At 37.2% G+C, this 14,733-nt stretch overlaps 1 protein-coding gene across 3 annotated transcripts in view; it reads left to right on the top strand.

Moving 5' to 3' along the window:
- GRB2 (growth factor receptor bound protein 2) overlaps positions 1–14,733 on the top strand; it is a 61,688-nt gene that overhangs the window by 32,212 nt on the left and 14,743 nt on the right. For all 3 annotated transcript variants that reach the window (XM_063293129.1, XM_063293130.1, XM_063293131.1), the window contains one exon: positions 13,434–13,531. In XM_063293129.1, coding sequence (XP_063149199.1) covers positions 13,434–13,531 — 98 coding nt within the window. The remainder of the gene's footprint in view (positions 1–13,433; positions 13,532–14,733) is intronic.

Raw genomic sequence — 14,733 nt, forward strand, 5'->3', positions numbered from 1 at the left:
ATCATTATTTTGGGGATCAATTTTTTAAAAATATATATTTTTTAAGTTTTGGACTTTGTTTTCCCTCCAAATATTAAGGAGGATTGAGAGTAAATAATTGTCTCCCTGTTATTTTTGTTCTAAATTTGAAGATATTAGCAATTTCCTACAATTGAATTGGCTGTTTTGAACTTTCAGTTTACTGCTTCTACTTTCCCTGGGGAACTGTCTGCATATCTCACTTTGGCTTGTGTAAACACATTCTGGAATCCTTTGGTATCTTCAACTTTCGCTGGTTAAGCTCCTAGGGGGGCGCCATAGTCTACTGCGTGAGACATGGAGGATTTTACACAGACTTTCTCTGACTTCCACCAAGATTTTAAACAGATTCTTTCTGATTCCTACCAAATTTTTATGCAAGGCATTCAGGACATTGTGGAAACTATGAGGTCTCAAATGTGTCATCTGGTTGGGGATGTCGTGGATGAAACTGCGGAATTTAACAGTGACAGAAATGTCTCTTCTAAGAGTGAGATTGGAACTTCTGTTGAAATGCTGGATGAAGATCGGATAGTTGAGTTGGAGAAATTTAAGGGAGAGAGCGAGTTGCAAGTCATAAGTGAAATTGATCTTCTGATGGAATGCCATGGAAAAGAAGGGGTTATTATGTATGGGAGATCTCCTGAAGAGAAGTCGGAGTTTTTGAGGGGGGCAGTTCGATTTTTTTTTTTTAAAAAAAAGCTCTGTGCGCATTGTCGGGATATGTAAATGCTCTGGTTTATTTTGAAGTGGGATAGGGGTTGAAGAATGTTCATCTGGTTTGCTTTTAGGGTTTGGCGGATTTCATTTATCTGTAACGATTTGCATGATTATTAAGGTATAATAAAAAATAAATGTCTATTTGGATGGTTTGGGGTTTAGTATGGTTAAGATTATTAAAATTGTTGTATTATCAAGTATAATGGCAGACAATTTATATGTTTTTTAGTTTGATCTTTATTATAGTAGACAGGAATGTATAGAATAGTAGTAGGAAGGAAATAAATGTTATCTTTGGTGGGGAAGTTGATTAGGAGGTGTGTGTGTGTGTGTATTTCTTTTAATATAAGGGGAGGGAGCAACTGTATTTAGTGATTTTTATAATGTGCCAATGGAATGATTTATAGAAATAATGTGATTTTGGTTTAATATAGAGTAAGGGATTGATTATAGAAAACTTCTGTATATCCTTGCTGTTAAAAGTTGGAAGTCACCTCTTTTTGTAATTTTGAAAATTTTTCTCTTGTGTTTCTACACTCTTTTAGTTTTTTCTTTGTAGTTTTTTGTTTTTCTGTAGCTTTTATCTTTGCTTGAAACGTAATAAAATTCTTATTAAAAAAGGTATTACATCATATAATTAAGCTTTTGTTTTACAAGCTCTGATCTGTTCCTCTATAATGTTATCCACATTAAAGCATAGTCTGGTGAAAGTGCTTGCAGTTAATCCTTTTACTAATTTAGTTCAGGTGATTGTTTGCAATTTGCTTAAAATTCATTTTCTTATGCTCCTTTGATACATTTGTTTTTACATTACTGAAGGTACTGGATGTATTAACTGGGAGACTAATGAATTCTCCCAGTCATTTGTAACTGTATATTTCAATAGTCGGTATTTTTCAACAGTTGGCATTGAATTGTGGTTTTAATTATATTAACTGTTGTTTTAGATTTCAGTGAGGAGTTAGGGTTTGAGGCCATGGAGGAAGTGTTCAAAACACGTCTGGCCTACCCAATGTCAAGGGTTTTTTTGTTTTTTTGTTTTTATATTTTGAAATAAAATTTCATCATCTCCTTCACATTATGTTCTACTACTACCCTCAGAAAAGATGTCAAACCTTTTACTGTTGGAAGATATCTTATTCATGAACTCTTGTAGGCATTTTGGTTTTTAAGATTTCGGGGACTATATATAATTTGGAGTTTTTTGTATGCTTAATTTTGTAGCTGTATTTACTCTTGAGTACTTTTCATCAGTATTTAAATTGTTTTATGTTTATACTACAGTCAGCGTGATTCATTCTTTGTCTTTATTCTTTTAGCAACATACAGCAGTCCAGTAACAATTTTTATTGTTTCATTTTTCCTTCCTTTTGTTAGTCCTGAAAAAAATAATAACAAAATCGAGTGTTTAGGTACCTCTTAGTGAGCAGTAATTTCACAGCATAGTTGAATTTGAAAGCATTAATGATCACATTATATTGTTTCATGTTGTTGTTTATTCATTTAGTCGCTTCCGACTCTTCGTGACTTCATGGACCAGCCCACGCCAGAGCTTCCTGTCGGTCGTCAACACCCCCAGCACCCCCAGGGTCGAGTCCGTCACCTCTAGAATATCATCCATCCACCTTGCCCTTGGTCGGCCCCTCTTCCTTTTGCCCTCCACTCTCCCTAGCATCAGCATCTTCTCCAGGGTGTCCTGTCTTCTCATTATCTGGCCAAAGTATTTCAGTTTTGCCTTTAATATCATTCCCTCAAGTGAGCAGTCTGGCTTTATTTCCTGGAGTATGGACTGGTTTGAACTTCTTGCAGTCCAAGGCACTCTCAGAATTTTCCTCCAACACCACAGTTCAAAAGGATCTATCTTCCTTCTCTCAGCCTTCCTTATGGTCCAGCTCTCGCAGCCATATTTTACTACGGGGAACACCATTGCTTTAACTATGCGGACCTTTGTTGTCAGTGTGATGTCTCTGCTCTTCACTATTTTATTGAGATTTGTCATTGCTCTTCTCCCAATGATTAAGCGTCTTCTGATTTCCTGAGTGCAGTCAGCAACTGCAGTAATCTTCACACCTAGAAATACAAAGTCTTTCACTGCCTCTACGTTTTCTCCCTCTATTTGCCAGTTATCAAGCTGGTTGCCATAATCTTGGTTTTTTTGAGGTTTAACTGCAAGCCAGCTTTTGCACTTTCTTCTTTCACCATCATAAGGCTCCTCAGTTCCTCTTCGCTTTCAGCCATCAAAGTGGTATCATATGCATATCTGAGATTGTTAATGTTTCTTCCAGCGACTTTAACTCCAGCCTTGGATTCCTCAAGCCCAGCACGTCGCATGATGTGTTCTGCATACAAGTTGAATAGGCAGGGTGAGAGTATACAGCCCTGTGGTACTCCTTTCCCAATCTTAAACCAGTCCGTTGTTCCGTGGTCTGTTCTTACTGTTGCTACTTGGGTCGTTATACAGATTCTTCAGGAGGCATACAAGATGACTTGGTATCCCCATACCACTAAGAACTTGCCACAATTTGTTACGGTCCACACAGTCAAAGGCTTTAGAATAGTCAATAAAACAGAAATAGATGTTTTTCTGAAACTCCCTGGCTTTTTCCATTATCCAGCAGATATCGGCAATTTGGTCCCTAGTTTCTCTGCCTTTTCTAAACCCAGCTTGTACATCTAGCAATTCTCGCTCCATGAATTGCTGAAGTCTACCTTGCAGGATCTTGAGCATTACCTTACTGGCATGTGAAATGAGTGCCACTGTTCAATAGTTTGAACATTCTTTAGTGTTTCCCTTTTTTGGTATGGGGATATAAGTTGATTTTTTCCAATCTGATGGCCATTCTTGTGTTTTCCAAATTTGCTGGCATATAGCATGCATTACCTTGACAGCATCATCTCGCAAGATTTTGAACAGTTCAGCTGGGATGCCATCGTCTCCTGCTGCCTTGTTATTAGCAATGCTTCTTAAGGCCCATTCAACCTCACTCTTCAGGATGTCTGGCTCTAGCTCACTGACCACACCGTCAAAGCTATCCCTGATATTGTTATCCTCCCTATACAGGTCTTCTGTATATTCTTGCCACCTTTTCTTGATCTCTTCTTCTTCTGTTAGGTCCTTGCCATCTTTGTTTTTGATCATACCCATTTTGGCCTGGAATTTACCTCCGATGTTTCTAATTTTCTGGAAGAGGTCTCTTGTCCTTCCTATTCTATTGTCTTCTTCCACTTCCGTGCATTGCTTGTTTAAAAATAATTCCTTATCTCTTCTGGCTAACCCCTGGAATTTTGCATTTAATTGGGCATATCTCCCCCTATCACTGTTGCCTTTTGCTTTCCTTCTTTCTTGGGCTACTTCTAGTGTCTCAGCAGACAGCCATTTTGCCTTCTTGGTTTTCTCTTTCTTTGGGATGTATTTTGTTGCCGCCTCCTGAACAATGTTGCGAACTTCTGTCCAGAGTTCTTCTGGGACCCTAAGTCCAGTCCCTTAAATCTATTCTTCACCTCCACTGCATATTCCTTAGGAATATTAGTGAGCTCATATCTAGCTGATCTGTGGGTCTTCCCTAATCTCTTTAGTCTGATCCTAAATTGTGCAAGAAGTTCGTGATCAGAACTACAGTCAGCTCCAGGTCTTGTTTTTACCGACTGTATAGATGTCCGCCACCTTTGGCTGCAAAGGATGTAGTCAATCTGATTTCGGTGTTGTCCATCTGGTGAAGTCCATGTATAAAGCCGTCTCTTAGGTTGTTGGAAGAGAGTGTTTGTTATGCAGAGTGAGTTGTCTTGGCAAAATTCTATCAGCCTATGTCCTGCTTTGTTTTGTTCTCCCAGGCCATGCTTACCTGTAATTCCAGGTGTCATTTGACTGCCCACCTTAGCATCCCAGTCTCCCGTGGTGAAAATAACATCTCTTTTAGGCGTGTTGTCCAGTAAGTGCTGCAGATCCTCATAGAACTGCTCTACTTCAGCTTCTTCAGCATCTGTGGTTGGGGCGTCTATTTGGATCACTGTGTTGTTAGATGGCTTGCCCTGAATTCAAATTGAGATCATTCTGTCATTTTTTGGATTGTATCCAAGCGCTGCTTTAGCCACTTTACTATTAATTATGAAGGCTACTCCATTTCTTCTGTGGTCCTCTTGTCCACAGTAGTAGATCTGGTGGTCATTTGATGTGAAGTGGCCCATTCCAGTCCATTTCAGTTCACTGATGCCCAAAATGTTTATCTTTAATCTTGACATCTCACCAATAACCACATCCAATTTGCCCTGGCTCATAGATCTTACATTCCAGGTTCCAATGGCGTGTTGATCCTTAGAACATCGGATTCGCCGTTCACCACCAGCACCGTCGGCCGCTAGCCGGCCTTTCGGCTTTGAGCTAGCTGCATCATCACGTCTGGGGCTAGCTGAACTCATCCTCTGTTCCTCCCCAGCAGCATTTTGACCATCTTCCGACCTGGGGGGTCTCATCTTCCGATGGTATACCGACATATCTCTGGTTGTACTGATCCATTTAGTTTTCACGGCAAGAATACTGGGGTGGGTTGCCATTACCTTCCCCAGGGATCGCATTTAGTCTGACCTCTCTGTCATGACCTTCCTGTCTTGGGTGGCCCTTCACAGTTTAGCTCATGGCATCATTGAGGTGCTCAAGCTCCAGCACCACGACAAGGTAACGATCCTTTGCTGAAGATATTATTTCATACTTGGATGCAAACCGGTACTGTAGTTTATTGCTGGTCACTTAGAACTAACACTTCTCTTGCTTGATTTCAAAACAAAACATGTACAGTGAAATGTATCATATGGTGCATTTTTAATGACCAAGAAGGCTTCTGCTGCACAGCTATGAAAAGAGGAGAGCTGTGTTAGTCTGTGGGGGCAAAAAATCAAAAGGAGTCTGGTAGCACATTTTCCGATTAACACATTTTATAAAAAGGCATAAACTTTTGTGAACTGCAGGTTGCATCTGATGAAGTGTGCTGCAGCTCACAAAAGCTTATGCCTTTTAATCACATTTGTTAGTCAGGAAAGGAGCTACCAGACTCCTTTTGACTTACTGCATAGCTAGTGAAAGATTTCTCATCGTGTGCAACTGAAACTTCCTAATTTCATCAGGCAGTACAGTATGTACAGTTTTGGGCTGGTCAGAATTGAAGGAGCTGGCAAAAACAGATTGACTGATTTTAGTAATTATGGTGGGAGTAAACTTGTAATGCTGCTTTTTCTAAGAAATTGGCCCATTATCTGTGCTGTCCTTTTTGTTGTTGCGAATGGAATGATTAGATTGAACCCCAGCTTATATGTGTGAGGCAGATTATAGTTATCGCATTATTCTGATCTCATTCTGTTAACTGACTTTAGGTTGGGAGAGAACTTCTTACAAAACCCTTTATTCAGTAGGTCATAAAAGTAGTAGCTGTGTAGAATATGCATACACACGCACACAGATAAATTGCCCTCTGTTCATGTTTTGCTGTGTATAGGCTATTTGTTAATCATAAAACAGTTCATAGATAAGTTAAATGTATTTCATGTCTAGTCTTTGAATCTTTAATGCACTTTGGAGCATTTTTACATTGGTGGTTTAAAAGCAACACATTTAAAGAATCAAATCTTTTTAGACTTCATACATTTGGTATTTAGAATCAGATTTAAAGTTAGCTGTTGTATTTGCTTGCTTTCAGAGCTATGGGTTTTATATCCATGTAAAGGAAGATTACAGAAAGATTACAAAAACTGAATTTAATTGCAGCAAGTAGCAAATAATGGAGGATTACACAAAAGACCTATAATTAGTGGATCATGGACTTTCCTGATGGTGAGGGTTGGTGGAAAGTACTGGGTTATGCAAAAGGACACTGAAGAGAGACAGAAGATAAGTGAATGTTTGTTAGAACTGTGTCGCGGAGGTTATCACTATCTTATCATAACGTTCTGTGGGTTGTACAAGGCTGATTGCTTCAAATGTCCACAGCACATTAAACTAAGTAACAATAACATTAAAATTATTAATTGCTAAACATTAAACTTAAACATTAAGTTGCTAAAACTCTGAGATTTCAACTTTAGTACTTAAGATCTTGCATGGTTTGGGGAGTCAGCTTGAAAAAATATTGGAGGTTTGAAGAATTTACAAGATTTTGGGAGATTTTTGTGGAGAGTGCCTGGGGCAAAAAACATTGCTGACTGTTCAATTCCAAGTCACTTTATTGACATGACAAAATATTCAGAATTTGCCAAGGCACAGAATGATCTCATAAGAGTGCAATTATCGGGAAAGGTGCTGTGTCACCCAGGAAATGTCTGTGTTAACCTGGTTTTCTATTCTCATACTTGATCAGTGTAAATGTTTAATTTAGTTGTAGATAACTATCATGAGCAGACATGATGTACACATACTCTTACTAAGAATTTTCTTTTCATTATTACTAATAGAAAGAGGAAGGGAGGGAAGTATTTTGACGTGCAAATTTTGACATAGTATAAAACTAAAGAAATCTCTGCATTTGAAGTTTAAAGAGAAGTTTAAGGAGTCCTACAGCAAGAGAAGAAAAATATAGAAAAAAATTACGACTTGTTTCAGCACATAAAATAAATAAATTTTTTATCCACTGTTCATCTGCTTGCTTAAAGGATTGGCTGCTAGTTTGCACTTAATGTAGTAGACAAACCAGGTATTCCTGAGATACTATTTTTAGTATCTTGTACAGTAATTATGGCTCCTTCCTTAAAGGATTAACTGGCCAAAACAAAATGTTAAAATTAGTATTTTTTAAAAAAATAAAAGTAATACAAAACATGGAGCAAAATAAATAAATGGTGTGTATGGAACATATCTAATCAGAGGTTTCTTTGCACTGTTCCCTATACAAATGCAGTATTCCTTGTTGCCACTATTAAATGGAGATTGAGTTTGAAATAAGGAAGGATGTTCTGTCTTCTGTTTCCGTGATAACATCCCAAATGCTAGAGCTAGTTATAAAATGCTACTGCCTTAGGCTTCACACAGAAAACCGATTTCTCTGTCTGTTAGAGAGATCTGCTTCCTCTTTTTAAGAAGCTGTTTATGGGTAAGTTCTTGGAATTTAACTTGCAGCTATGGGGAGGTCTGAACTTTTAAAGTAAGCTTTCAGTAAAAACAAAATAAACTGGCAACTAGGCATGAAAGGAGAAAAAAAAAAGGATGCCCCCTAAAAATGGCTTATTGGCTTCATTTGTAATATCTAGGACAATTCAGGACTCTAGAAAGTTAATTGAAAATAAAGTAGTATTCTCATTTTCCTTTAATAACAATTTCTAGTGCATAATATGCTTATTTGTTACAAACCTTCCTTCATCTTGTTTTAAAGATCTATATATGAATAAGAGAAGGTATAAGGATACTTAATTATTCTGTATCTAGACTTGCCTCATACTTCTTGAACTATTGTGAAGTAGAGAAACTACTGCTATAAATAAAGCTCACAATTTAGCTGTCTTGTTAAGTACTGTTGCTGTGAAAAGGAATTGCTTCCTGGCAGCTTTTGTCTTATTTTCAGCACTGGTGATATTTCCATTTAGGCTTCTAATGAGACATGAGGTCTCTTAACCCTCCAGCATAGAAAGATTTCTTCATAGTTAGTCACACCTCATTAAATGTTCAAGTAGCAGTTAAGTCCATATATAATATTTGCACATGGAAATCCGAGACAGGATGAGCCAGATTCAAGTTCCCATTGAACCAGGAAATGTCTTGATGACTTTGGGTCAGTTGCAACAGATGGTTTTGAGGACAAAATTGGAGGGTATGTAGCCCAACTAGGTGGTGCATCTAGCCAACCTTGGCTGATCTTGAAAAGCTAAGCAGGATCAGGCCTGGTTATACCTGAATAGATGATCACTAAAAAATACAAAGGACATTGCATAGAAGATGAAAAAACATGCAGAAGAGAGCAGTGATGAACTACTTGCATCTTGTGGCCAAGAAAATTATATAGATATATTCATGAGATCCTCAGATATCCCTTCTGCACCCCATGTATTCCACCTGAGGTGGCATATAAAAGCAACAAATAACTAATGTTTCCTTGAACACTGAAGTCTCAGATTGAAAGCTGGTGTGTATATTTAGGTCAACAACATGAATTTCAAATAGACATGGACCTTAGCTTGCCCTCCAGAGCCAGGAAAAGTACTTCCAAAAATCTATGATGAGTAAGGCGTAGAAATGGAAATGTTCTGCACATGAAAGACAGAAAGTTAATTTGAAGTCCTTCCAAAGTTCAGCTCCTGAATCCATTTTCCATAGGGCAGTAATCAATTCAAAAAATGTTGTGATTTGTCTTAGGAAATATATCAACTTTATGTTTTATTGTTTAAATCTGATATATTTTTGTTATAGCTAAATCTCTTACAGCATTGCTTGTTTTAGACTTTCGTTATGGTATAGAAACCCTAGATTTTCCTCAGGGAAGTGAGAGCACTATTTCCAGCTTCAAGAAAGCATGGTCTCCTGGCATCTTGGCTTCACCAGATTAGAAGCTCCTCTGCCTTTCTCAGCTGACCCTACCTTGGAGAGATCATGAAGCTTTTTGGGGGACCCTAAGCTAAGCATGTGATAATTACTTTTTATTTTATCTTCTTCCTCCATTCCTAGCTAAAAGACCACAGCATGGAACAATAGAGTAAAGAGGCAAATATCTATATAGTACAAAACCTACTGTTTCCAGAAATGGAATATGACAGAGAACTCTAATTATTCCTTTTCTCTCCCTGATCACACTGATCTGAATATTCTGAGGATGGTCCAGTGATGATCTGAAAATCAATCATCTGAACTGGAAGCATTTTCTAGTATTTCAGATAAAATTAGGTTTCAGCACCAGACCAGATGCAGAACACAACAAACCACTTCTGGTTTGGAGGATTAAATTCTAAAAATTTGCCTGACGACCCCCAGAATAAATTCTTAGCAATGATAAAATGTAGACTGGGGAATTTTGGAAGGAAATGTATAATGTTTTGTTCTCATATACCTATCCAGAGCACATGAGAATACCCAACTGTGTGAGAAAGCCAAAGTGTAGCCTTTTGCAATCTGGAGGGCATACAAATTAGGGAAGGCTCCATTAATTTTTTCTCGTGTTCTTGGGAAAGAATTCTTGGTCTTCACTACAGCAGCTTGTTTATTTGAGATGATCTTCAGATTTATTTCTCAGGAAGAGGAATGTGTTCTTTCCAGAAACAATGAAAGGGATAAAGATCTTTTATTTTAGGTGGCTACTGCAAATATAGAAAGATAGTGACTGAGCTGGGTTACCTGCAGTGAGTGATGTAATTGTCTCAGTACATAGAAGTGAGGACCAAGTTCCATAACTTATCCTCTTATTTTAGTTTCAGCTACAACTCAGCAGCATCTTCTGATATGAATTGCATAGCACACTCTCAGATCTTGGAAATTTATCAGGCTCAGAGTCATTGGATAAATAGTTCTAGGAAGACATGGTCCAGAGACCAGAGACCGCTAACAGCCTTCCATCACAAGATTCAAGAGCATATTTACAGAAAATTGTGTGTGAGAAAGTGAAAGAGACTGATCAAGTAAGAGGCATGCAATTTCTTGCAGAGAAGAAGAATGTGTTACATAAATTGATGTGATTGCACATTGGATCAAATAGCAGATAATGAGTGGTGGGGTTTGGAGACTACATTCTTACAACTTGAAATAATAAGAAGTGGAAAACTGGTAAGTTCCTTATTACAGGACTGGAAAATTGCCTCTGTGACAAAGTTCAGATGCCCAGAATCATCAGAATGGATACACTGTATCAATATGTCTATCAAGACTCCTGTGAATTTTCCCATTGTTTGTTTTAATTCAGAGATATATGCAGATAGTGCATCGGAAATGGTTATATATGAAGGACTTTATAAAAATTAAGATGAATGAGTTATTAGTGCTGCAACTTAATATAAATCTACTACTTGTGGAGGCCTGCAGAGAATAGGATAGTTATTACTTATAGTTTTATTTATTATGTGCTTATAACTGTGTAATACAGCCATAGAATAAAATAACAATTGGAACAATATAATTATATCCTTATAATACAAAATAAGGAGCCTTTGAATATGTAACATAAACAGTGAGGAATCTTGTACCCTTATCTCATATTCATGGGAAATACTGTGCCACAACAAGAAATAAAAACCAAACACTTGAAACCTACATGAAATTTAGTGGAGTACTGGTTGAAATTATCTTGCTATTCCCACTTCCCAACTTCAACTCCTTTTGTGTGGACCTTGACTCACCCCAAAATCTTATTTTTAGCAGCAGTTTCATGAACTTACCAGATGTAAGTAACAGCTCCATTACTGGCCAATAAAGAATTGTATACAGTTCACCAGTAAAAGTTAAGCTACTGTTTGTCATGTATTCTGTATGTATCAAAAGTTAATTCTTTATCCATTCTTTATAAAGGTTTATAGGCCTTTGTTTCTAAGTGTGTGTATGTTCTGTATGATTGAGCTATCAATAGTTAACGTTCTCCATGAAGTAAAGAACAGTTATGGGGAGGGATTTCTACCAGGATTGTTGCACAGGGATAAAGAACTGATCCAAATACAGTGATCACAAGCTGTGGCTTTTAAAAGTAAAAACAAGACTCATTGATTGCACACACGTGTAGCATGCATGTGATAACATCCAGATTTCTTAAGGTATTATTTTTAAAAGTTGCCTTTTCTTATTACCATGGGAACAGGTAGGCTTGCCTCAATGAGAAATCTCTTGCCCAACTAAGAATCTGATGACTACAGTCCTAAGCAGTCTCAGCGTTACTGTACACACGGCCCAAGTGTATCTGCTAAAACTAGCCTAATTGGAGATGTTCCAACATAAAAGAAATTGCTTCCCTTCTCAATAATTTGGTTAGATTAATTAGTGAGTTAAATTTTTGCTCTGTAGGAAGATGTGTTGCTGGCTACCAGCTTGGCTGGCTTCAAAAAAGGGTTGGACCAATTCATGAAAGTCATGGGGTGTGGTTAGTGGCTATTAGCCTTGATGGCAGTACGGTTGCCTCTGAAGACCATCTGCTGGGAGACTAGGGGGCTTCCTTGCGTAGCTGGGTGGCCACTGTGAGAACAGACTGCTGGACTGGATGGGCCAGGGGTCCAGTCCAGCAGAGCACTGCTTATGTATTTGCTTTATGTCTAATGCCTACAAAGATAAGTAATTTTTCCCCTAGATTGCTGAGGCTTAATCTTTGGCTCCTAGTTTTCTGCTTATCTCTTCAGCAATTTAAAATTTTAACCAAATGGTTTATAATTCCATTCTTTGTTTTGTATAAAACAATTCAATTGTATCATAACACTTTCAGTGATAGTCATACACCATCTCGCAAATAGGACTTGCAAAGTGTTCTTGAAATCCTGTAGCAGTGCACTTTTTAAAAGGGCAGGTTTACTTTCTAGTATTCTAGTTATAGGATAATTGTTATATGGGCATTGCTATATTATGTAAAAGCTAATAGGAAATTGAACGCATTAATAACTATAGACAGCTATATTTGGCACATTTTAAGTAAGTGTCTTAAGTGGACTATAGATAGAGTTCTGACCTATGGCATGTTTAAAGCTGTTATCTTCATTGTTTACAGTCCCTCATTTTTTTCTCCAACTAGTACATTATGGAGCTTATTGTAGAAAGAAGTCATGTTAAATTTTCAGTCAAGTTTCAGCTCTCCATGCACCAATATACTGTAGCTGATAAGTAACAGTTTTTAACAAGATAAAGAAACACCCAGTATCTTTGGGACAGAGTTCACTATTTTTGAACTATTTTATATGCTAGAATAAAATTAAAGTACAAGACATATTCTCTAATCTACAGTACTTGTATAATTATTTTAATATGCAGTATTGCATTTACATAATTTTGACTTTTGTAAAAATTAGCACCCTTTTTCCTCCTCTCAGTGTTTAAAAGAAACAAAAGGTTTAAGGATTTGATGTATGCTTTTTATTACCTGGCCAAAAAAAAAACCTGGGAGGGTGGGACAGGGACAATATTTCTGGGTAGAATCCTTACAATGTTCAATTAGCAACATGTGCATGTGCGATATCTGTTTTGGGGAGAGATAAATATGTAGTAAAAATAAGTGAATTGCTTTATCATTTGAAAATGCTCTGAGGACATTTTAGGCAGAGGGAGGGGGAAGACACTAGGTTTGATAGAAGGATGTGTTTGAAGACTGGAGCTGTATAGCTTGATTCAGTGGTGATTATAATATAAATTTGTTCTACATAGATTCTTGAAGGTATTAGAAACTGATATTGTATGTGTGTGGTGTACTCAGTCCCGTATCCTCCTGGAGTACTGAAACCATATTCTTACTAACCTGTTAATTCGGTGTTTCATAGTGAGTTCCAGAATAAAGTTTGACATTTAAACATCTGATTTACTTTAACCAAACTCTAAGTGGTGAAATTGAAAGACTAAATGTAGAACTGGCAAGTTGGGTGTGTACTTAATTATCCCATAAATACAACCTCAGAAAGCTAAGTTATTTTCTCTCCCTTACTTCTGTCCACTTCAACAATTGGATTTTCTTTAAAACTATCTGTCTGTTAGCAAAGTGAACCTAAAATGATGTGTATTGTTAGCTTGTTATCCAGAAATAGAACCTGTCTTCCTTTCCCCATTTTTCCAGGTTTTGAATGAAGAATGTGATCAAAATTGGTACAAGGCAGAACTCAATGGCAAAGATGGCTTCATTCCCAAAAATTATATTGAAATGAAACCACATCCGTAAGTAAAGCATTTCCTCATATATTTGGCATGCTTACTGCCTGACTGTGGTGGGGGGAATTAGATCCTTCACTAAAATACAGTGCAGTGCAAAGGTGACTTTGTGAATAGATACATGCTTATAAATCTGAGACAAGACTGACTAATGTAGCACAGTACTGATTGTTTTATAAAAGATGTGATTCAGTTATAAAGTTTGGATTTGTGTTTAACAGAGATAGGCAATAGTGCCCTCAAGATATTTTGAACTACAACTCCCTTAATAACTGGCCACTTGCTATGCTTGCTATGACTCGTGGAAATTTTAGTCCTGGAGGGCATTGGATTTCCTATCATTAAAATAAAAGCTTTAGGTGCCAACTCCAGCCAAAATTCATCTGAAAATACTGTAAGTGAAAAGGTGAAGATTACGTCTTCTAACTCGTATCTCTAAAGAAAAACATCTTCATTCTTGTGAGAAAAATTATGATCTAATATAATATGGTATTTTGAATAGTAGGTGCCATCAGGCTGAAGAGTGAAGCTAGTAGTAGAGTCAGTTGTTTATATTGGCAGCAGAGAAGTAGATCATGTGAGCCTGAGTTCCCTGTCAGTGCATTCACAGCTAGTATTGCAGAATCAGCAGTTAAGGCCAGGTTGTTGCTGTTGTTGCAGTTGTTACTATTCATCCAGTATAATATTTGATTCTGGTCTAGTAATGGTCATGATTTAACTATTCAAAAGAAAGCCTAGGGGAGCAGATTTTTGGACTAAAACTCTTTCCTGTCCTTCCTTCCTTCCTTCCTTCCTTCCTTCCTTCCTTCCTTCCTTCCTTCCTTCCTTCCTTCCTTCCTTCCTTCCTTGGTAAACCTACAGAAAATCTTAGTTTCTTAGAAGGTTTGTGTGACACATCAGCAATAGCTAAAGAGTAGTGTGTTTGTCTTGATGTGTAGTGCAAATGGAAATAGTATTCTGTAAGCATTGCCAACTTACAGAAAATGTTTAATCCTCTTGCTTTTAATTAATTTTGAGAAATGGTTTATTAAATATTGCATGGTCTCTGCACTGAAAACATTTAATAACAACTTCACACTAATTAAACTGTTAATACAAATCAGATTAATAGAGAGAAAAATCTAAATGTATGGCCTGCCTAAAAAAAAATCATGCAGTATCATTCCAAAAGCTTTCACTGAAAAAATGATTCCAGTGGAGAGCTAATA

This window comes from Candoia aspera, chromosome 2 (genome assembly GCF_035149785.1).
Source record: "Candoia aspera isolate rCanAsp1 chromosome 2, rCanAsp1.hap2, whole genome shotgun sequence".
NCBI lineage: Eukaryota > Metazoa > Chordata > Lepidosauria > Squamata > Boidae > Candoia > Candoia aspera.